At 40.1% G+C, this 25,744-nt stretch overlaps 1 protein-coding gene across 1 annotated transcript; it reads left to right on the top strand.

Annotated features, from left to right (window-relative positions):
- The first annotated feature begins 18,268 nt into the window (after nt 1-18,268).
- KRT10 (keratin 10) lies at nt 18,269-22,825 on the top strand. The gene is made up of 8 exons (XM_052658267.1): nt 18,269-18,844; nt 19,632-19,714; nt 20,213-20,369; nt 20,451-20,612; nt 20,703-20,828; nt 21,137-21,354; nt 21,709-22,067; nt 22,464-22,825. Exons 1-8 carry the CDS (start codon nt 18,269-18,271, stop codon nt 22,568-22,570), a joined length of 1,788 nt encoding a protein of 595 aa, XP_052514227.1. The 3' UTR covers nt 22,571-22,825.
- The last annotated feature ends 2,919 nt before the right edge of the window (nt 22,826-25,744 follow it).

Here is a 25,744-nt window from a genome sequence, read left to right as displayed (position 1 = left end):
GTTGCTTCTCTCTCGTCTGACTCTTTGCAACCCCATGAACCATAGCACGCCAGTCCACTCTGTCCATGGGGCTCTCCAGGCAAGAATAGTGCAGTGGGTTGCCATTTCCTCCTCCACTGGATCTTCCCTACCCAGGGATGAAACCTGCATTTCCTGCATCTCCTGCATTGCAGGCAGATTCTTTATGACTGAGCCACCAGGGTAAATTTTTTTATGACTGTTGTTATGGTGACGGTCTCTCCAACCATACCCACCTGTGCTGGTAAGTAACACCTTAGATTGAATTAAACTAACCAGATGGTTATCCTCTTAACACCTGTTCCCACACAGGCTGAAAGCTTCAGGAAGAAGGAAAAGTAAGGGAAATGGAGCCCATCAGAGGAGGAAAAACTCAACTGGGATGCGGCTCTAGGGTACTCGGGAGCAACTGCACAGCAGAGGGTTACTGGAGGACGTGGGAGAGGAAGCAGCAAAACAAAGGTCCGTATTCAATGACGGAAACTTCGGTAGGTTCTGCTGCTTCTACTCCTCCCTAGAGATGGGGACACACCCTCTCTCACACTCAGCAAAAGTGGCCCCACCTCTGCACATACACTTAGCTCTTCAGGAGAAGAACTCACCTCCCATTGTTACTTAATTCTTGCTGACTCTCGTAATGTAACTATTGTTCCCACCTATTGCCCCCATCACCCTGCCTTTTGGGTAGTGAGGAGGCCAAGGAGAGAAGTGAGCTGTTTTCTCTAGTTCTAAGACATAGGTTGCCACAGAGGATTAGATCTAACCTATTTCTTTCTTCCTACCTTACCTGCAGCAGTGAGCAGGCCTTCTATGAGGAAGCTTGGGAGGAAGAAGCCCAGAAAGTTTCCATGGAGTGAATATAACATATATCCAAAAATGCTTTCTCTCCTCTGAGACCTGTGTCAATCCACCTTAAAGAAACCAAAGCCAAGGGCTGTCCATGACGATGCCCCAGCTGTATTGAATGTGTGACTTTTGTTGTGGTTTCAGTAAATTAGCCCTACAGAGCACCCAGTTCCTCCAAACCTGTTCTCCTGCCTTCCTTCGATTCTAGAAGCCATTGATATTCTTCTAGTAAATTCCTTTGTTTAATGCAACCTGTCTGTTTCTGACTCTAATGAGTAGCTACACTGGGCAGCCTACCTGGAGCCTCCTGGAACAGTTGCTCAATTCCGTCCCCATTCTCCCACCCATTATACCTACCTCCACTTCCACACTGGCAAGCACCTGCTTACACCTAGCACAATGCCAAGTGTCAAGAAAGAAACAGGCATAATATTTGGTTTCTACCTTCAAAGAGTGTACACTTTGACAAGCATTTATTAACCATGGCATTGTAATTGTTCATTTTCCTATTAACCTCCTGTAGGACAAAAACTTTATACAAGTCCTACTATACAGCAGAGCCTAAGCAGAAACAACTTAGGCACTAGAATTAGGGGAAATCTAGAAGAGTTTAGTAAAAGGACTATCTGCCAAAGTGTGGCAAATGATGTAGGGAAACCACTGGGAGTAGTAACTTTTGACCCCCACATCCAAAGGATGAAGGCAAGTGAGTCAGAAAGTGAAAGTCATAAAGAGGGCCGCCTTGAGAGGAGCTGTGCATTTCATGGACAGTCACAGTCAACATGGAGGAGATGCCAGGGGAATAAACACCCTAAATCCATTCTCTTACCTTCCTGCAATTTCCTGATTTGGTCCCCATTGGGCAAACCTAATGAAGGCCAGAGGGCAGCTGATCTCCTGGAGGAGAGAGCAGGCTGGAGAAAGGAGGAAAGTGGATCTGGAAGGCAAATGGTTTCGTAGGGTCAGCACTCAATACCCATTTGTCGGATTAGACTACTATCACTACTTGTCTCCAGACAATGTCTAGTTTCTCTTTTCCAATTTTATGGTTCTCAAATTGCTATATTAGTGTTTTCATTGACAGTTTTCCTAACACATGTTCCTCCTCTCTGCTACAGAAATAGACACATGCTTAAAGACAACTGTCCATAATCTAAATTCCCAATACTCAGTGTCTACTCTTGAAACCCTGGTGAAAGCTGAGACTCTTATGTCTTTCCATGCATTTTCATCCCCTCCATCCTGTGCACCTAAATGTAACAAAATTATGAGTTCTCAGGGCCATGGGAAGCTGACATAGAAAAGACTGAACAATCCCCATGCTGTGGGGATGGGATGCAGTGGACTGAAGTGGAGATCCTGGCACAAGGGAACAGGATAGCACTGAGCTTCCACATATGGGCATCTCGGAATCTTAGGTAGACTGGGAGATAAGAAAGGAAAAAGAAGTGTCAGAGAGACAGAGAGAGAGAATTTGAAGAAGAGGCAACTTCCTGAAATTCAGAGCAGGCTCCAGGGACAGAAGTCTGAGAAATGGGCATGAGAGCAGGAAGAGATCTGGGCACAGAATAAGGAATAAAAAATTTTGTGCCTTCTTTTTGGTCTACATGCATTCTAAAAGAATGCTTATTCTTAAAAGTTACCCTTTTAAGTGGTCAACTGTGATTTTCCAACAGACTTCTGCCCAAAATAATCTATCTTCTTCTCACCAAGAACTGAAATTCCTATTACAAGGAGCAATCTCTTATTTTACACCTGAAGAAAAAGTTCAAAATGCTAAATGCTTAGAGTGCCTGGAACAACAAACAGTGAATACAGCTATATTTCTATTATGGTAAGTGAACAGTTTTGACAAACCTAGACAGCATATTAAAAATCAGAGATATTACTTTACCAACAAAGGTCCGTCTTTGTTGTCAAAGTTATGGTTTTTCCCATAGTCATGTATGTGTGTGACAGTTGGACCATAAAGAAAGTTGAGCGCCGAAGAACTGATGCTTTTTGAACTGTGCTGCTGGAGAAGACTTTTGAGAGTTCCTTGGACTGCAAGGAGATCAAACCAGTCAATCCTAAAGGAAATCAGTCCTGAATATTCATTGAAAGGACTGATGCTGAAGCTGAAGTTCAATACTTTGGCCAGCTGATACGAAGAACTGACTCACTGGAAAAGACCCTGATGCTGGGATCCTTTTGCTTCAATCTAGGCAAAAGGAGAAGGAAGTGACAAGAGGATGAGATGGTTGGATGGCATTACCAACTCGATGGACATGAGTTTGAGCAAGCTCTGGGAGTTGGCGATGGACAGGGAAGCCTGGCATGCTGCAAACCATGGGGTTGCAAAGAGTCGGACATGACTGAGCGACTGAACTGAAATGAACTGCACTGTATCTTTTCTTTAAACAGAAAAAAAAACCACAAGATAGCCCATGGCTTCAGATGAAAGGCAGAGAGTCTGACCTCAAGAAGATGGAGCAAATAAAGAAAAGAGTAGAAATGCCAACAACAAACTTTAACAACTCCACAATTTTGTCTAAAGGTAACTCCTCAAAGTTTGAGATGTGTATGAATATCTAGAATCAACGCATGCTCAGATGTTGAGCTTATAATGAAATCTGATCAAGAAGTATGCATGATAATTGCCAAAAATCAAGGGCCTGTAACTGTCTAAAAAGAGTCCCTGGCACACACTAAGCATTCAATAAATATTCCTTGAATGAAGGTGTGGTAAAATTAGGTATAAGTGAGTGTTAGAGATCACTGTGAGCTAAAGTGGGGAAGTAAGAGGGAGCAGTGAGAGAATGAGAATTTACTGAGTGCCAACTAAGTGCCAGGCACTATTACTTGTTTTTCATTCATTTTCCTAACATCTTTTGGAAGTTTCACAGATTAAAAAAACCGAGACTCAGAGACGATAACTAACATTTACCCAAGCAGGAAAACAGTATGCCAGGACTCAATCACTGCTCTGTTTAACTCCAGAGTGTATGCGCTACTCCACATGTACCCCCTGGAAAGGGGCTAGTAGCTGGCTTGAAAAGTTACATGGAAGGAGAGAGAGATACCTGAGCTAGGCTCAAGAGCATGAGAATGATATGAATATAAGGTCAGAAAGAAACAAAGATTCCCTGTTAAAAGAGTGTCTGCAATGCAGGGCTTCAGAAAAACAATGGTCATTCAGCATAGTCAGAGGGCAAAAGCAGGAAAGGACGGACGTCTCGGTTTCTCCCACTCACACAGTTTTCTGTCACATATAATCAAGACCCTAAGGAGGCATCGCTTCAGTATATGTGGCTCACCAATTGCTAAACTAAGGGATAGAAAAATTAAGTTGACTCAAAAAAACTATACTTAAAAATCTTCTCATTAAAAATGTTGTGTTACAGTTGTACATACGTGTTAAGCTCTACAATAGTCTCACTGACTTGGAGGCTATACTTTGACCTTGACCTCAGCTACTCTTGCACTCAATGGCTTATTCCTCTGGGTTTTAGTAGCAGAGAAGTGCTAGAAGTGGCTATGGGTCTATTAAGGCCTCAGGGGAAGCTGTGGCCCGAAGGCGGCTCGGAGAAGTAGGGCGTGGAGGTGCTCACGGTGCTGGGGCTGGGCTGGGCACTGGCACGGGGGACATGAGAGCTGGAACAAATGGAAGCATTGGAAATGCGCACGGGGGACATGAGAGCTGGAACAAATGGAAGCATTGGAAATGCGCACGGGGGGCATGAGAGCTGGAACAAATGGAAGCATTGGAAATGCGCACGGGGGGCATGAGAGCTGGAACAAATGGAAGCATTGGAAATGCGCACGGGGGCATGAGAGCTGGAACAAATGGAAGCATTGGAAATGCGGGTGGCCCTGATGCTGCTGCCTTATTTCGAGTAATTAGAGGGAAAACACGCATCAACTGAGAGTCTCCTCTTTTGATACGGTGCATCACCTAGAGAATAACAGTGCTGACACTGAATTCAGAAAAAAAGATGGCAAGAGAATTTTGGAAACGGAGGCATGAATGGTCAATCTCAAGACTACAGCAGACATTACATCAGTAGTGGAGGACCTTAAAACTCAGGAAAGTTGTCTTACCTAGAAAACACTTTTTTCCCTGGCCAAATCCATCATATCAAACAAATTGATGCATTTAATACAAACAGAAAAATATCTAATGTGCATAAAAATTAACATGAAATGGCTTGACACTCATTTGAAAGAGGAATATTTGCCTTTTTGTGTGTGTATTTCAGAAGTTTTAAAAGAAAATACATTTAGCTGAAAAGTTCCATAACCATCTCAGAAAGGTATGAATTTAAACTACATAGATGTTTATCTAGTTTATACAAATATACTTATGATTGGCATATAGTTATGATAACTGAAATCAGTGAGGTATATAATCTGGACCTAATAGCACCCAACGAATTCTGTTGAATGATATGGTTCCTTTTTCTCTCTCAAAAGTCAACACAAACATGACTTTGGAAAATGTCAACACTCTGCCTCAGATCAACGGTTCCAGGCTCACTGTGGATGACTTCCAGCTCAAGTTAAGTCAGAAAACATGTAAAGGATTGATTATCAAGAAAATATTTTCCCCATAATCACTCTAACTTAACGAGCAATTACTACCAAATTTACAATATCATTCTTTCATATTATTAAACATCCCAACATATAACAATCTGTTTTAAAACATTTAAATTACAATAAATAGCAACCATCAGGTAGCTATCTGGAAACTTCCAGCTCTTTGAAATGTAACCTATGACATGAAAGTGAAAGTGAAGTCGCTCAGTCGTGTCTGACTCTTTGTGACCCCATGGACTGTAGCCTACCAGCTCCTCCGTCCATGGGATTTTCCAGGCAAAGGTACTGGAGTGGGTTGCCATTTCCTATGGCATATGACCCTCAAATCATAGGTCAGAGACCTATTTTTACAAAGTTGCAGAACATCCCCAGGACTTTTCTCAGTAATTAGAGAAACTAGCACCTTTCCTGGAGTCAGGAATTACATGAAATGTAACCAAAAGTCTCAGCACAGCAGCACACATGAAGATACAATGGTAGTGTCACTGTGAGACACTCCTTTCATAAAGCACAGGTAATATAACACAGACTACAAAGTTAACATGTCTACTAGGTTTTTCCCATCTCCCTCCCCCTACCTAGCCCTCTGACCTCAGTAATGACCCATAAGCGCCTGGGTCATGACAGGGTATGGATAAATATAATGCTTTCTCAGAGCAGCATGATAATGCATCATGCTGGAAAGGACACTCAATCAGAAGCAAATATGAAAAACCAGGGTCAGCAATGATGGGTGGTGGGAATGTGGAATTTCTTATTTATTAATATCTGCATCCTTTTGAATCTTAATCCTTGGTGCTTTTTCATATTTTGCAAAAGTCTCAAAATTTTAAAAACAGTGCTGGACTAAGAATCAAAAGACTTGGATTCAGGTCCATGCATTTTCATCCATGGCTTTGTTGAACTGTTACTGAGTCTCAACTATTTGCTAATTAAAGAATAATAACGCCCCTTCCCCCTCCTCCCAGCAAAACTTACCCCTCGCGGTGACAGTAAAGATCAAACGAATCACACCAAAATCCTTTTAAAATATAAAAACATTATCTTTTATCACATTGATCCTCAATACTTTATTTTATTTTTTTGGCTGCACCATGTGGCTTGTGGGATCTTAGTTCCCTGACAAGGAACTACAGCAGTGAAAGTGTCAAGTCCAAACCACTGGACTACCGGGGAATTCCCTTGACTATTTCTGCAACAGAGTTGTCAGATAAAATACAGGGAACCCAGCTAAACTGGAATTTCAGATAAACAATGAATAAAGTTTTAATACAAACATTTCCAAATATTATATGAAAGTGAAAGTGAAGTCGCTCAGTCATGTCCGACTCTCTGCGATCCCATGGACTGTAGTCTACCAGGCTTCTCTGTCCATGGGATTTTCCAGGCAAGAGTACTGCAGTGGGTTGCCATTTGGGGCACATTCTAAAAAAAAAAAAAGTATTCATTATTTATCTGAAATTCAAATTTAATTGAGCAGGCATCCTGTATTTTTATTTGCTAAATCTAGGAACACTATTTTATAATCTTCTAGAAATTTTTTTAACTTAAAAATGATTTCTAAAATCTACATTCCCATTTTCATCTTTTCAACCCTTTTAAATTACCATATTGCAGATGCAATAAAAAGTAACCTGCAGTGTTCTGTTCAGTTCAGTCACTCAGTCATGTCCGACTCTTTGCAACCCCATGAATCGTAGTATGCCAGGCCTCCCTGTCCATCACCAACTCCCAGAGTTTACCCAAATTCATGTCCATCGAGTCGGTGATGCCATCCAGCCATCTCATCCTCTGTCGTCCCCTTTTCCTCCTGCCCCCAATCCCTCCCAGCATCAGGGTCTTTTCCAATGAGTCAACTCTTCACATCAGGTGGCCAAAGTATTGGAGTTTCAGCTTCAGCATCAGTCCTTCCAATGAACACCCAGGACTGATGTCCTTTAGGATGGACTGGATGGATCTCCTTGCAGTCCAAGGGGCTCTCAAGAGTCTTCTCCAACACCACAGTTCAAAAGCATCAATTCTACGGAGCTCAGCTTTCTTCACAGTCCAACTCTCACATCCATACATGACCACTGGAAAAACCATAGCCTTGACTAGACGGACCTTTGTTAGCAAAGTAATGTCTCTGCTTTTAAATACGCTATCTAGGTTGGTCATAACTTTCCTTCCAAGGGGTACGCGTCTTTTAATTTCGTGGCTTCAATCACCATCTGCAGTAATTTTGGAGCCCCCAAAAATAAAGTCTGACACTGTTTCCACTGCTTCCCCTGTGGTGTACTGATTATTTTATTTTGGATCAGGAAATGAGGGTTGACAATGTTACCTCATGTTGAAGTCAATGTAGAAATCAAGATGGTCCAGGAATGGACCTGACGGCCCTGCTGAACCACAGGAGGGGGCAATCTGAGGTCTCAGCAGAACAAACCACAAAAAAACTGATGTCTGGTTTAATGAAAAATTAAACCTATCATCACCCAAGAAAAGCATCCAATATTAAGCAGAACTCATGAAAGCTGATACAACGTTTATATTTTTATTCTCCTCTAATATTTTAGGGTAAAGAACTGAATAGGCAAGTACCAACTTCTGCTAACAAGACAAGTATCAACAGGAGCAAGACAGTAAGCTGCAGCAAACCCTGCAGCCACTGGAATTAGAGCTTCAGGTCCAGTGATCTCTGGTAAGAAGGTTGTTGTTTCCAAAGCCCACTATCCACACGTGACAGTTACTGAGAGGTCACAGATTTCTCAAACTATTTCATGTCTCCATAGAACAATGTCTGCACTATAAAAATTAAATACAACTCTGTCTAGGGGCTAAACGAGAGAAGAACAGTAGATTAGAAGAAGAGAGAAAGACACAATGCAAAGAATAAATAAATTTAGAACAGCTGATTTTAAATTACAATTTAAGTTTTGTCTGGTAGTAGTTTAGATTACGTTCCACTCTGTTTTTCTACTCTGAAATTTTTAATGAATCATCTTTTTATGTTTACTTCCATTCTTTCATGAAGCAGTCCTTGGATTCTAGTTTGATAGAAGCCAAAAGTATCAATAACTAATGTTGTCAGCTTCACAAACGCAAGAAATGATTAGCAAGGTGGGCGGGGTCAAGTTCAACAAATCAGGATTCAAGCAGAGGGCCTGAATGTTGAACAGAACAACTCCTGTGTGAATATTTGACTGGTAAATGAGATTGAAAAGTAGCATAAGCTAATGAATGGAAAATCTGGGCAAGTGATACAATAAATAATCCACTAAAACCCTAGCCATTTGATGAAATACTCAGTTCTTAAATTATTGGGTATACTTAATCAAACCTAGACTATCAGGCTAAATAGCATGTGGCATAAAGTAATTTACCATTGTGACTGATCCACACCTAAATCAGTCAAATCCATACCCTCAAAACATATGCAAATCATAGTGTTGGCAGAACATCTTTTAAAATAATATTTTAAAATCAGCTAGACAAAAAGGGAACATTTTTCAAATCTGCTCACCTTAAAAATTTCATTTAGTTCATTTATAGGCTGGAACAGGTTCCATCTTTACCACTGTAATTCATATTTTGGGGACTGTCTTTGAAACCACAAAGCAAAGTTTAATTAGACATTTGGCAGTAAAAGGTCATGGTTAAAGAGTATGGGATCTAGGGGAGGCAGACTCAGCTTCAACTCTCACTCCACTATGAATTTATTAGCTGTATTACCCGTGTACAATATATAACCACTCAAACCTTCAGTTTCCTCCTCTGGGGGGAAAAAAAGATCTAAAGTAGTATCTGCCTTATAGAGTTGTACGTAAAACCCATAGAGTGTCTGGACTGAGTAAATGTTAAACAAATGTTAGTGTTGAAAGTGGTGACAGTTCTTGTTATTCTAAATATTCTTACAGCAACTTATTGGATATCATTGTGACAGATTGCTAGTGATAATTATCCTGATAGGGGTTGTGGAGTCCTCATCCTTGGATAGTTGAGAAAAAAAAAAAGTAATCCTACTACATCCTATTTGTGGCTGCTGCGGCTAAGTCACTTCAGTTGTGTCCGACTGTGCGACCCCACAGACGGCAGCCCACCAGGCTCCTCCATCCATGGGATTTTCTAGGGAAGAGTATTGGAGTGGGTTGCCATTTCCTTCTCCAACACATGAAAGGAAAAGTGAAAGTGAAGTCGCTCAGTCGTGTCTGACTCTTTGAGACCCCATAGACTGCAGCCTACCAGGCTCCTCCATCCATGAGATTTTCCAGGCGAGAGTACTGGAGTGGGTTGCCATTGCCTTCTCCAACATCCTATTTAAATGGTAGCAATTATATCTGAGATCTCAAGGGGAAAAGAAATAACATACAACACTTTACAGTTCTATAAATATCCAATCATTTCTATCTAAGCTTTAGGATTGAAAGTGAAAGTCACTCAGTTGTGTCCGACTCGTTGTGACCCCATGGACTAAACAGTCCATGGAATTCTCCAGGCCAGAATACTGGAGTGGGTAGCTGTTCCCTTCTCCAGGGGATCTTCACAACCCAGGAATCAAACTGGAGTCTCCTGCATTGCAGGTAGATTCTTTCCCAGCTGAGCTACCAGAGAAGCCCTAAGTTTTAGGGCTAGAAAATTCTAATCTAAACTCCACATTTTAACCAAAATGATCAATATGGAAAATATTTGTGAGAGACATCAAAGAGTTTGATAGCTTTTGAAGCTGGAAAGTCCCAAAGAACAAAACCCCTTTCTGTCACAGTTAACTATTAAAATTAGTTTAGATATGCACCTTGTGTTTACATGTAAAGAGTAAAAACCTGATTTTTAAAATGCAGTTAATCTCTGTAATGGGTGTTAGCCCTGAGTGGAAAAACCAGCATTTAAGAAAGGATTAACACTGTGATTAACTATGGTGATTAATCATGGTGGCTAATTGCTCTGGTTTGTTACTTTAACGACTAGTCTGGAGCTTAGGACAATCCTGACAGAGTTAGGAACCCCTAGAAAACCAAGTAGGAGGCACCTTCAGAAAGTTAAGAGTGTAGCCTAAGTAGATGAGACCTACAAGTCTGACCTCTTCAAAAGCAAGAATTGTTGCCGTATTAATGCTCTTTCTTTTCAAAAGCTTTCTTTTCATATTAGTCCATCTTTTCATCACAAATGTAGCGATGATAAGAACAGCTTGTTTGGGCTTTCTTGGTAGCTCAGTGGTAAAGAATCTACCTGCCAATGCAGGAGACTCGGATTCAATCCTTGGCCTGAGAAGATTCTACATGCCGCAGAGAAACTAAGCCCATGTACCACAACTATTCAGCCTGTGCTCCAGAGCCCAGGAATCAAAACTATTGAGCCCATGTGCCACAGCTACTGGAGCCTATGCACCCTAGAGCCCGTGCTCCACAACAAGAGAAGCCACCACAATGAGAAGCCAGCACACTGCAAGGAAGAGCACCCCCAGCTTGCTGCAACTAGAGAAGAGTCCGCACAGCAACGAAGACCCAGCACAGCCAAAAATACATAAATAAATTTTAAAAATTATTTTTTAAAAAAAGAAGAGCTTGTCCTATCTAAGAAAGAAAGTAAAATCCCTTATGTTCTTGCTAATTTCTAAGTTACAGGACTAGAAAATGCAATTCCTCATTACTTCAGGAGAGCATTGCTCATTGTACTAAAGCCAAAGCTCTGAAGATAGGTCTGTGTTCAAATCCCTTTACTGAATAATTCTGGGCAAGCTACTAATTTTTCAGTTAAAATAAAAGGTACCCCTTTCACTTGCTGTCCGGATTTAATGACAGAAACATTCAGGTCAAGTGTTTAGCACAGACCCTTGGAACATAAGAAAGTTTTAATAAGCTCTAAAAGCTTTAACTATCTGAGGATTGACTGCAAATGCTGCATATTTAATTAATGCATTTACTCCAAGACATTATAAACTCTTCAGTTGTTTTCAATCTTCAGCCTTGTGGAGGAAGGTCACTGAACAGTTATGGTAAATTTTCTCTACTGCTATTGTGTTACACTTAAATAATTATTTAAATCTATTCCCTATCATTCCCACTGCACACACAAAAATGAGTTGATTCTGACAAGAGCTTTTCTTAATTTGTTATGAAACTGACAAGTTTCTTGACTTCTTTTCAGTTCAGTATTTTAAAAATCTCTAAACAATAAAATTAAGAGAATAACTTCATAAGATTTTTTTTCAATCTAGGCACATTACATGTGTCCACTTAAATATGAATAATACTTATTTATTCTATAAACCCCTGGAGGAGGAAATGGCAACCCACTCCAGTATTCTTGTCTGAAAATTCCCATGGACAGAGGAGCCTGGCGGGCCACAGTCCTCAAAGAGTCAGACACGACTGAGCAACTAAGCATGGCACATACATAATCTAAGGTATATATCAGCATATATTTTAAGATATCTAAAAATTCCTATGCAGAATCTTAGATTTCTTATTGTTCTTACACAACATTCTCATATCTGAAAATCATTACAACTGGCTTTAAAGAAAAATCAAATTAGTTGTCTTCACTAGCCTTGATTTAAATTTTAAACTTGTATATTGCGAAAACATAGGCGAGAAGAGTTTTGAGACCAAAATAAAGGCAAAGAAAAGAAAACGGGAAAAGGCTCTTGAGACGATAGGAAAACATTTAGAAAACATTAAGTATCTACTAGGTGCAGCAAGAGAAAAAGGTACCCTCCCTTCTCGAAAGGAGCTTTCATGTCTTATCTCATTGGGAACAATAATAATTATATCATACTATAAACTACTAGGTTGTACACACAGGAAATGAAAAGAAAGAGACAGCCATGGCTAGACTAATGGTGAGAAGCCTCATGAAGGAGAGGAGCTTGGACTTGATTTGAATAAGGCCTATTGTTGGTAGTACTATATACATATTTTAGTATTTACTATTATTATTATCCATATTTTATAGGGTAGTAAAATGACACACAGGCTCATTTTTAAAGGCTGAGTGTTTTGCCCAAGGCCACATATTTAATAATTGCTTCACAAGGAGAATGCAACCATTTTTCCACTCTGCTACCTTCACTCACTGCAGGAAGAATGAGGTTGGACAGACAGAATAGGGCAGGGCTACCAAAAAGACATAATCTACTAATAAGAGAAATCCTTAGGTACTTATTACGCATGTGGATGAAGTGATGACCGTATTTTTCAAGAGCAGTCATCTTGCAGCCATGAATAGAACAGACCTTAGGTGACATGGCACCGAGCCAAGAAAACCACTTCAGAAGCTGGTGATGTAATTGATGACAGAAGTGATGAAATTCTGGATTAGGACAGCTGTGGTGGGACTAGACAAAAAAACAAATATATCAGATGGGGCAAAAGAAAAAGTGACCAAATTGGTAACTTGGTGGATGTCAGAGATAAAGAAAAGAATGAAGTTAAAAATGAGAGCGTGTGTCATTCGGGGAAAAACAGCATGGTTTGTCACAAAGTTATCAAATCGAACAAATAGAACACCTTTCCCCTGCTGACCATCCCCCAACCCCAGCCATTTTCTCCTTCTCACTAGTTGTATTTCAACTTTGAATTCTAGCTTTCATCCACTCGTATTTTACTGGCCAACTGTGGGTTAGGCTCTGATCACAGTAACAGTAATAACAGCAACAGAAAAACCTTTTTAAAGCACTTATTCTATAAAGACCAGCATGCATGCATGCTAAATCGCTTCAGTCTTGTCCGACTCTTTGGGATCCTATGGACTGTAGCCCGCCAGTCCCCACTGCCCATGGGAGTCTCCACGCAATACTGGAGTGGGTTGCCATTTCCTTCTCCAGAAGGAAATGTCAGGCACTGTTCTAAATGCTTTATATTAATTCATTTAACTCCCACTTACCCCTCTATAGGACAATCAAAATTGTGATGCCACATTAGAGCTGAGAAAACTGAAATAAAGTCATACAGTAAGTGGATGGCCCTGGATTGTTACCCAAGCAGTCTGATTCCAGAGCCCACCCATCTAACCACTCTGCTACACTACACTGAAAAGCCTTCATGCTATTTCCATATTTTGACAGTGTCCATCATAGTGCAGCCTTGGAAGTTTTAGAAAAACTGTGTAATATGGGAGTCTCTCCAGATTTCAGAGCCCTGAGTATTAGAAGTCTTCCAGTGACAAGACATGGGCTTTACCAATATCTTGATTGTCCTAATTATTCAGCTATCTGGGAGAAGGGTACCAAATCCATCAAACACTTGTACAGCTTTCCACTTGGTGTTGACTCCATAGGTCATAATCACAATGGCACATTTCAGCAGTTTGCACAGTCACAGAACATTCAAGCAAAGAATCCCTTATTCTCAAATTTTACATGATAAATAAAAAATTCTAAACATTTAGCTTATCAACCTTGCCATCTTGAGACATAACTTGCATTATCAGTTTTGTCTTTCTGCCACTAAATGATTTATTACATCTCAATTAATCAGAGAAGAAATGTGCAAATAGAACTTTCAGTCAGAAAAATTCTTAAAAAGAGAATTTTACTGGAGGCAAAATAAGAAAGAAACAGAAAAGAGATCCAAACCCCAACAGTGAGACGAGTCAAGCTGATAACAAAGCAAAACACACACACACACACACACACACACACACACACACACACACACCCATTTCAAGAGCCACAGATAAATTAACCCAATGAGAATAAGAGCTACATCCATTCTAACCATGACTCAAAACTCAGAAGCAATTGAGAAGAAACTGATGAATAAAATACTAAAAGCAAAACCATCAATTCCAATATACACAGTGGACTGTCCCACCACTGCTCTACTAAATCTGCCCTCTGAAAGGGGGCCAACAGCTTCTAAATGACCAGTGATCTTTCTTCAGTTCCCTTTCTCCTTGATCTTCCTTTAGAGACTGCTCCACTTTACCTGGGTCCTTTCCCGCCTTGACTTCCATGATCCTTCTCCCTGCTTTCCCAGATTTAGGCATCACTCTTCTCAGTACTCTTCTCTAGCTTTTCACCAGCCCCTCAAGTGGTTGTCTCCCAAAAAGTGCAGACTTGGACCCTGTGCTCATTTCTCTAAATTCCTTCCCTTAGGCGACCTCACTATCCTGAAATCTGCTCCTGTAATCTCTCTCCTGAACTGTAGTCCTATGACTCTAAGTGTTAATAGACATTTTCACAGTATTATTTCAAATTCACGAGTTTTAATCTAAATTGGTCTTCTCCTCAAAACTTGATCTATTCTTTCACTGTGCCCTCACACATCACACACACACATACACACACACACACACACACACACACACACACACACACACACACACGCCAAACTGTCAGACTCCCTTCTCTTAACTTCCTCAACACCCTGTCCATGCCTCAACTGCAGCCCAGATTACCCTAATTCTGATTCATGGGTATGTTTGTTTGCCTCTCCAAGTACACTCACTGAGGGGCAGGAACTGTCTGAGTCACCCATGTATCCCCAGGGAATAATACTGCAGATGCTGAATAAAATCTGTAAGAGAAATGAATAACCGGACAAATCTGTTTCAGCCAAACTGGTCTCCACCTGCTTGGCATTTCACAGTCCCCGCTCCCCAGCCCAGAACAGTCCTCTCTGCTGCTGCACGTAAAGAAAACTCCCACCCATCCTTCCGGAGACTCAGCTTAAATTCCACTTGTCAGGTGACCCCATTCAACCAGACTCCTTGCTCATCAGTCTTAAGGTGACAGGCAGTTCAGTGTCATAAACCCAGTATCATCTTTGAAGCCACTCAGGCAAGTTGTAGCAGAAACCAGCTGTGTTACTCTTGGCAGATCCCTGAAGCTTTCTAAAGCTTCATTTCTTCAGCTATAAAATGAGATAAATAATATCCATCTGGAGAATTTGGGGGAGGATTAAAGAAGAGTAAACTACCTAGAACACAGTAGATGTTCAGGAAATGTTAACTCCTCCCTCCCACTTCATTTACCATTTACATAGGACTTACAGTGCACACTTTTGTCTCCATGACTAGATTGTAACAATTGGTAAGATCTGTGAGGGTAGGAGATGCATCTCATTTGCGTTCCTATCGTTTAAACCTCTCTCAGTGTGCCTTACATAGAGATACAACAAAAATTGAGAACAACGAAATTACAATTACAGTGGATTATGGCAATCAGGTGTAAATAGGGCCAACACTAGAGCTGACCATAGTACATTTTCCATCCAATTCAGCTGCAGGACTGTCACATGGCACCTCTGTAGTTTTTGCACATGCCAAAAGCTGGTTTCAACAAATGTGTGGTCATTTCTAGTGTGCACAAGTGTAGCAATTTCTAGTGTGCACAAGTCAATAAGGAGTCTTTGATAATAACATTAAAGTTGGCTTAAATGCTGCAGTCAATATTAGAAGCTTCTGTATTTGTACTTTTTCCCATATACTTTTAGGAAGCTTTCTACAAATTCTGTGATTTAATGTGATAGCAACAGAGCTCTTCATACTACCTGTTAACTGAAACTAGATTGAGATGCTTATATTTTTCCACCAGGTTTTTTTTTTTTTTTAAGGCTGATACTAAAGCAAAACTAGCAAGATCAACTCCCAAAATATAATTACAGGTAAAATTTAGCAAAATCTCTTTAACTATTTTTTCTAAATTAATTTCAGTAATATCAGGTCTTCAACATCCTCTCTGAACTTGTTGGAATGTTTTTTTCCAGTCTGGCTTATCATAACCTTCCTTTACTATATATTATCTTCAGCAAGAATCAATTCCCACGGTTGAGTTTCATTTTTTCTTTTAACTCTGCCCCACTTGCATGTGGTAACAAGTTGGAGAAGCTGCAATTGTTGGGTAGTAACCTCCACTCTCCCAGTCAACACCTCATTCACACTCCCAGCCATATTCCCTTTCCCTGCAGAAGCTAATTCTATAGTTTTCATAAACTGGAATGTGCAATTTTAAGTGTAATTTGAGAAAGCAATTAGTAATGGAAATGTGTGCCAAACATCCTACCCTTTCAACATATTCATGTTTCCAAGTACTTTTTGTTTTGTTTGTTGCTTCCCATGTGGAGAAGTTTATGGTAAGAAAAAGAGGCATTCAGCTCTCTGACCAAATCCACCAGAACAGAGAACACAGACACACATTGATAATGCAGGAAGAGCCAAAAGCCAGACATCAGACCAATTTTCTAACCTCATTTATCCATCTATTTTATCTCTTTAGGCAAGATCATAACCGCTCTCAGCTTCAGCTTCCTCTTGTATAAAATAGAGACAATACCCTCCCTATCTCAGCAGTTTAATAAAATGACAGCATCACAAATAGCACTGTATAACTGTAAACTGTGTGTGAATATATACAGAAATATATATGTGTGAATATACGTTTGAATAGCAATGCCGTATCCTATAGATATATTAAAAAATAATTTTATATCATGTGTTAAAGTGAAAAGTGAAAGTGCAAGTTGCTCAGTCATGCCCAATTCTTCATGACCCCAAGGACTATTAAATTCTCCAGGCCAGAATACTGGAGTGGGTAGCCGTTCCTTTCTACAGGGGATCTTCCCAACCCAAGGATCGAACCCAGGTTTCCTGCATTGCAGGGGGATTCTTTACTAGCTGAGTCACAAGGGAAGCGCAAGAATACTGGGATGGGTAGCCTATCCCTTCTCCAGGGGATCTTCCCGACCCAGGAATTGAACCGGGGTCTCCTGCTTTGCAGGCAGATTCTTTACCAACTGAGCTATCAGGGAAGCCCATGAGCTATCATGTGTTAAAAGTCCCAATTAAATACTTTATTAAATAGTTATATAAAATTCTACACACAGTAAATCCAAGGGAAACATTTTTTTTGAGAAGCAGAATCTAGCTTTCAAACACATGTTCACAGACCAGTTCATAATTTTGAAGCAAGTATCATTTTCTAATCTGGTATATTCTTGTAAGAAAATTTTTACTCATAATCACTTCCTTTTCTATTGGCCAAACTTAGAGTAAACAAAACAGTGGAGATTAGTTCATATCTTGTGCTAAGAATTTCTGCAATGTGGTCTTCATATAGGCCTTCATTACAATGAATTTAAAAATAAAAAAAAATCCAGGATAACTTCCTGATGTTAGATTTAAATGTTAAAAAGAATAGCACCAATAAATTAGAAGATTCCTAAATCATTACATACTTCCAATTTCCTAGACAAAATATCTATGTACTTTCTTCCTCCAAATAAAAGATTTTCTATAAACATACACACACATGCATTTGTTAAGTTGTGTTTTTATGTCTTTATTTATATGTGGTAACTTTTGAACACAAATCGTTTAACATGTTTTTTATTTTCATTTTGGTTGCTTGCAGTTTACACTACAGCCCTATCATGGCATAATTTTATCTGAATTTATGCTGTTCTAATTAATTAAAACTGTTTAAAACATGAATTTGAAAAGTATTAACTATGATTTTGTGATTTAAAATTATTTTTCTAAACTTTGCAAACATTCTGTACAAACTAAATTAGTGCCGAGGAAAAAAGGAAAAATGCACGTGAAGTTGCTCAAGCTTCCTAAAAAGGTGAAAAAGTTTAATGAAACAAATGCTCATATGACCAACACCCATTTTCAATTTCAACATAGCAAACCTCCTGTTTGTTCTTAAGGCTAATTCAAAACCAAACATATTGGGGCTGGTGATTACTTAAGATAATTTATGCAATCATAAGCCGAAGATGCAAATTTGGCAAAAAGAAAATCAAGCAAGTAAGCAAAACTCTAACACATGTGGGACACACCCTCTCAGTATATAAAGGCCTGTCACTGTCCTTGGTACCAGGCACTCCCTGAGCTAAACAGCATCACCATGTCTGTTCGATACAGCTCAAGCAAGCAATACTCTTCCTCCCGCAGTGGATGTGGAGGAGGAGGAGGATCATCCCTCAGAATTTCAAGCAGCAAAGGCTCTCTTGGTGGAGGATTTAGCTCAGGGGGGTTCAGTGGTGGCTCTTTTAGCCGTGGGAGCTCTGCTGGAGGCTGCTTGGGGGGCTCATCAATTGTCTATGGAGGAGGATTAGGAGGTGGCTTTGGTGGGGGCTATGGAAGTAACTTCGGTGGGAGCTATGGAGGAGGCAGCTTTGGAGGGGGCTATGGAGGAGGTGGCTTCGGAGGGGGCAGCTTTGGAGGGGGCAGCTTTGGAGGTGGTTTGGGTGGTGGATTTGGAGGAGATGGTGGCCTTATCTCTGGAAATGAAAAAATAACCATGCAGAATCTGAATGATCGCCTGGCTTCCTACTTGGACAAAGTTCGGGCTCTGGAAGAATCAAACTATGAGCTAGAAGTCAAAATCAAGGAGTGGTATGAAAAGCATGGCAATTCAAGCCAGCGAGAGCCTCGTGATTACAGCAAATACTACCAAACCATTGATGATCTTAAAAATCAGGTAAGGGGCATTTTTTAAATTTAAGTCTCTTTTTGTGCATGTAATTCTGATAGATAATTTTTTAATCAACTACAATGTTCACTGTGTTTGACTACATTACTTTCCTGCTTCCCTGAGCAATCCAGTCTCTTCAAAGGTAAACAGCTGTGAGGGTACAGTCATTGCAATCTTCATCCAACATGTGTATTGTGTATCTTGTAGGACGAGGGGATTACTAAGAATTTTTAATGTTTTAATGAGTGTAAGAGTCCACAGTTAAAATACATTAGAAAATGTACAAACACAGGGACTGAAAGAATTATTCAATGAATCAGAAAATATTATTCAAATTGATAACAACAACAAATACTCGCTACTGACACTGTAAGAAACATGAATTTTCCAGTATGAAAATAGAGTATTGCTTGCTTTGAGGGAATTTTTGAATTGCATTGTGTGTGGTTTATATTCACTTAGAATATATATTTAAAACAAGTTAAACCAAATACAAGTATGAGTCAGTCAAAAGTTAGCTAAAATACATGGAAATTACACAGGTATAAGAGCAGGACATGAATGCAGCTATATAACTCCAGTTAGTTTTCAGAAAGGGAGGATATAGAAATACAAAAGTATGGAAACGTCAAGAGAACAAACGACTCAATCTTAAGTATATAGGTAAGACTTCAATGTCAGATTTAAAAAAAAAATTTCCCAAGACTTAGTAATAGAACACCACAGAAATGTAGTTCATCTCTGCCACTATAAAAGCTGTGTCTGTGTCTGATTTCTTTGTCTCTCCCTCCAGATCCTCAACCTGACAACAGACAATGCCAATATCCTGATTCAGGTTGATAATGCCAGGCTGGCAGCTGATGACTTCAGAATGAAGTAAGCTAAGCAAATGTGGTACAATACTGTCACAATAAATACATGAGATGTTTTTAACAATGTATGCCCACAAGAGCATTTACATTTTCCTGAATTCATTCAAATTTAAACAATACTGGAGCTGTCAAGAGAAATTTTCAACCTCAGTATTACCTTTCCAGTTGAGTTCAGTTCAGTCGCTCAGTCGCGTCCGACTCTTTGCAACCCCATGAATTGCAGCACGCCAGGCCTCCCTGTCCATCACCAACTCCCGGAGTTCACTCAGATTCATGTCCATTGAGTCAGTGATGCCTTTTAGGCAATATTATAAGAAGATGCACTTTAAAGTAAATGCTAAGTTTCTTCGCATTAAACCACTAATATCCCTATGTTAATCAGAGTATGATAAATGTTGCCAAGATATAAAGTCAACTCTTTACTTGGTTTCTAAACAGTCCCCACCTAGGAATATCTCCCTGATATAAGTTATACCTAGTATTTGTATCATGCTTGTTTCAGGTATGAGAATGAGGTAACCCTGCGCCAGAGCGTGGAGGCCGACATCAATGGCCTGCGCAGGGTGCTGGACGAGCTGACCTTGACCAAGACCGACCTGGAGATGCAGATCGAGAGCCTGACCGAGGAGCTGGCCTACCTGAAGAAGAACCACGAAGAGGTGACATAGTTATACTTCCCCCAGCCAAAAAGGGACTCAGGGTCATGAAGCAGTCATCAAATATTTCTGTTCCTCAAACAGGAAATGAGAGACCTTCAAAATGTATCCACTGGTGATGTGAATGTGGAAATGAATGCTGCCCCAGGCGTTGATCTCACTGAACTTCTGAATAACATGAGAAGCCAATATGAACAACTTGCCGAGAAAAATCGCAGAGACGCCGAAGCCTGGTTCAATGAAAAGGTAGTTCATCTTCTTTTGCAGCAAAGTCAATGGTGGTTTGGTTGGTAGTTCAGATTTTTCTCATCAGGTCCCCTGTTTTTAATATTCTAGAGCAAGGAACTCACTACGGAAATCAACAGTAACCTTGAACAAGTATCGAGCCATAAATCTGAGATTACTGAGTTGAGACGCACTATTCAAGGCCTGGAGATTGAGCTACAGTCCCAACTAGCCCTAGTAAGTAAATAATTCTCTCGAGAAATAACATCACTTTATCATGCGTTTCATCCTCACATAAGAATAGGCAACACAAAAGAAAATGCAGAGTCGAGGGTAAAAGAGTAGAAATAAAATTGAAGCTTTTTGTTAATGGGAGAAAAGTATTATTGGCATTGATCGAAAAATGCTGACATTGAAATATTATTAAACATAAAACACAAAACTGTTCGTTTTCTTTATTCTTCTCATGAAATTATTAAACAAGCCTCACTGTACTTAAGTCAACAATGAAGTAGTTAAGTTACAATATATTCCTTCCTCTGCAGAAACAATCCCTGGAAGCCTCCTTGGCAGAGACAGAAGGTCGCTATTGTGTGCAGCTCTCTCAGATTCAGTCCCAGATCTCCGCTCTGGAAGAACAACTGCAACAGATTCGAGCGGAGACCGAGTGCCAGAATGCCGAGTACCAACAACTCCTGGATATTAAGATACGACTGGAGAATGAAATTCAAACCTACCGCAGCCTGCTAGAAGGAGAGGGAAGGTAAATTACAGAAAATGTTTAAATCATCCCAGTTGCTTTTATTCAGTGTTCCAAGCCGCAAGGCTTTTCCCAAAATTCAAGGATGTGTCAGAGGATGGGAGAAAGTGGAAAGAGAGGAGGCAAAGTACACAAGACGGCGTATGCAACCAGCCTCAGTGTCCCAACGAATTTGACCCAAGAAAGATTCTTAGGCTTGGGTGCATATATAACTGCTTTAAAAGAACCAGTTCATAATCGGCAGAGGTGATTTTCCTCAAAACATGTTTTGCCCAGGTTATAAAGTAACAATAACCCGGAAATAGACTCACAGCTTCCAACGTTAGAGCTAACGGAAATTAACATTTACTCTCCAAGTTCCGGCGGCGGCTCCTACGGCGGCGGGCGTTCCGGCGGCTATGGCGGAAGTTCCGGCGGCGGCGGCGGCTACGGCGGCGGAAGTTCCAGCGGCGGCTACGGCGGCGGAAGTTCCAGCGGCGGCTACGGCGGCGGAAGTTCCAGCGGCGGCTACGGCGGCGGAAGCTCCAGCGGTGGCGGCCACGGAAGTAGTTCCGGCGGCGGCTACGGCGGCGGAAGCTCCAGCGGCGGTGGCCACGGAGGTAGTTCCGGTGGCGGCTACGGCGGCGGAACTTCCAGCGGAGGCCACAAGTCCACCACTTCAGTGTCCGTTGGAGAGTCCTCATCTAAGGGACCAAGGTCAGCAGAAACTAGCTGGGGTAATCAGAATTAGTTTTAACTTTTTGATGGGTTTTTTTGTTGCTGTTTTTTGGTTTTGCTTTAAGTTCTGTAACTTTTTTTTTAGAATTATTTTAAAAATTAAAATCTTATTAAATCTTTATTTGCTTTTTCCAACCGACTATAGTTGTTGACTCCAGTCTTGAGGGGAAAAACGGTATTGTCTAAAATGGTGTAGCTTTTGGTGTTTTTAAAAGTAGCTGTAAAGAAGTTTTCCTTTTTTCACTTTTGTGGGGTTTTTTTTTTTCATTTAGATATTTTGATATAGATATTTTGGGTAGTAAATATCTTTGATTTAGCTATTTTGCTCATTAATTAGTAAGGACCCAACAAATTGTATTCTAAATTCTGTTGTTTTTATTGTAATTAACTTACAGATACTAACAAAACCAGAGTGATCAAGACAATTATTGAGGAGTTGGCACCTGATGGTAGAGTCCTTTCATCGATGGTTGAATCGGAAACCAAGAAACACTACTATTAAGCCGCATTAAGAGGAAAGAGTCTCCCGTCACACAGGCCATTATGCATAGATGCATGAAAAAAAATCTCCAAGAAAACACTTCAGTCTTAATGGCCTATGGAAATAGGTCCACTCCTTGATCCTAAGGTGTCTAAACGGTGTTTTGTGGTTTCTGTATTTCTCCTTTTCACTTTACCGAAAAGTATTCTTTAATGGAAAAAAAGAAAAACTTTCTATTCTCATTTGCTAATGAATTTCAATAAACTTTCTTACTGATGCAAACTATCCAATTTGGTCAGAATGTCTTTATTTGAAGTAGACAATTTTTAACATTAAAGATTAGTAAAGTATCATTTGAAGTTTGATTTATCCAGAAATTCTGAAGACAGGTTATCATTAGGATTTCTCTGAATCCGTTTTTTAATCTTATGGGTATGTTGGACCAATGTTAATAATCTCACTGAGGAAAAAGTCCATGAGTCACCAGTTACTCTTTCTTTAAGATACAAAAGTATGTTGACAGCTCCCAGTTCGCTGGCTTTGAATTAAGTCCTAGAAACTATGAAAAGTCTCCTACCCCAAAGATTAAATTAATTGGAAATTTCACATTTTCTGATCACTTGCCTTCTCACATTTAGCTGTTCTTATTAATATTTTCTTCTCATTACTATGTTGCTTCTGCCCAATTGCTACACAGCCAAAGAGATAGCTTCCAACACTAACTAGCCGAGTAAAATCAAATCACCCTGACAAAATTATTTGGTGTCTATCAGACAAACAGGAGAAGCACTGTCAAGACATGGTAATACCAATTTAACCAAAAGGACACCTGTAAGTCTCTACTTTCACCAATTAGTACAGTGACAGTACTAAAGACCCGGTTCTTACAAGGTCAATGCAGTCACAACCTTCAGTCAGTAGGAACCCAACTGACATTACTCTGTGAGTATATGGCGTAGGTAAGGGTTGGATTTACTCTGTGACCCTAAGACTACCTTGTGTTCCCTGGTGGGTTCCTAGGTTATCCTTGTCCACCAAATAGCCTTTCTTAGTATCCTTACTGATTTGAGCTCCAGTTCTCCCAAGGACCTAAAACTGGCCACTTGATTGAGACTTCTGCTGGGTAAACCCCACACTCTATCCCAAACTGATCACTGAAGCTGTGTTTTACTGTGAATGGACTTTGTTATAGTGAAAACGCCATGACCTCCCTGGCACCAAACATTACCACAGACACTGCTTTAGTGCACATGACTTTCTATGTGTACCGGCCGCCCTTCTTGGGAGCCAGTCTGTTCAAGTCCCAAGATACTGCCTTGCAATGCCCTGAGACAGGGATGGGTAAGGATTCTTTGAGAGGAGAAGGCGGCAACAGAGGATGACAGTTGTATGGCATCACTGACTCAATGGACATGAATTTGAGCAAACTCCAGGAGATAGTGAAGGACAGGGAAGACTGGTGTGCTGTAGTCCACGGGGTTGCAAAGAGTTGGACATGACTTTTCAACTGAACCACAACTGTGTATATACTATTATTCAAAAAAACTCTCTTATTATCTAGCAAAATTAACCAAGTCCCTGGGACCTAGATTATTGTTCTTAATCTGAGTTGGCCATTCTCATTATTCTGAATAAGGGTTTTCATATTCAATAACATGGATTTGAGACAAATGCAAATACATTATGATGAAATAGTTATGTGCTCCAAGCCAGGATCTCAGCTGGTCAATTATTTATCTGGCTGGGTGGTGACCCAAACCTTCATTCCTAAAAAGTCTGAGTCATGGTGGTCCTGTCTTCTTATTTTTTCCATCTTCTAATATCTCTTTAAAGCATTTATATTTAATTTTCTTTATAAAGTAACTAGCTTATCTCTGATGGAAAACTACTTTCTTGATGGGTGTTGACTAATCTGATTGTGGTAATTATTTCTCAACACATGTATTAATACATCAAGTCATTACACTGGACACCTTAAACTTATACAGTACTGTATATGATATCCCAGTAAAACAAACAGACAAAAAAAAAACTACTTTCTTGACTGAACTCCAAAACTGTAGTTTCATTAAGACAATGTATCTAAACAAACAATTTTAACAAGGACATATGTTTTTGTAGTTTAAAAAGTTATTGTTAGCTGTGCAGATCACTATTTTTACTACAAAGATTTATCATGTAGCTATTAATCAAATATCCTGTACACATTCTTACAGATTCTAAAGTTGTTACAGAGTCCTGCTATTTAAGCAGGGAAGTGTCCACTGAGACTACCAGAGCCAATTTTGAGACTCATGTGGAATCACACTAAACAGCAAAAGCTTGTATCTCCAAAGATTCTGCTTTATGCGGCTAAAAGCCTTGGAACTTTGCACACTAACATTGATGTCCATAATGACTTGATATTTTGGGGGGGTCTTGGAGAATAACTTTGTTATGGCCAGCATAGGGAAGCAGCTTGAGTTAGTTTAATTAAATAAGGTTCATCCAGCATTTCCCATCTAGATTGCATCTTAAGAGTGGAAATTAGGGAAAGAGCTCATTTGTAGTTATAGGCATGCATTCCAAAGTCAGTGATTCCTGGACTTCATATTCTGGCACTGGCATTTACAAATCATGTAAATTTTGGACAAGTTACTTGAACCATCCTAAGTCTCAGTTTTCTTATCTATACAGTAGGGATAATAATTACCTCATATGAGATTATTGTTTCCCCATTTGGGGATAATATGAGTTAATAAAAATGTGTGCTTAGTCGCTCAGTCATGCCCAATTCTTTGCAACACCATGGACTGTAGCCCACCAGGATCCTCAGTTTATGGGGATTCTCCAGGCAAGAATAGTGGAATGAGGTGCCATGTCCTCTAGGGGATCTTCCCAACCTGGGGATTGAATCTAGGTCTCCTGCATTGCAGGCTGATTCTTTACCATCTGAGTCACCAGGGAAGTTAATAAAGCCCTTAAAAAATGCCCACTGTACTGAAGAAAGAGTATTATGTTCATTTTCAAAGAAATATGCTTGTTGGCTAAATAACTGAGTTTCTCCAAAGATGGACAAGAGCATCACAATAAATTGTTAGAGTAGGTGATCACTAACATCGTCTACCGAGAGGTAGAGAACCAGGTCAGGTTGCTGTCCTAGGGCTGCAAGATCAATTCCAGTGTCACAAAGGGTTATGATTAATCCAGTTCTGG

This window comes from Budorcas taxicolor, chromosome 19 (genome assembly GCF_023091745.1).
Source record: "Budorcas taxicolor isolate Tak-1 chromosome 19, Takin1.1, whole genome shotgun sequence".
NCBI lineage: Eukaryota > Metazoa > Chordata > Mammalia > Artiodactyla > Bovidae > Budorcas > Budorcas taxicolor.
The sequence above is the reverse complement of the archived record's forward strand: the minus strand, read 5'-3'. Positions and strand labels throughout refer to the sequence as shown.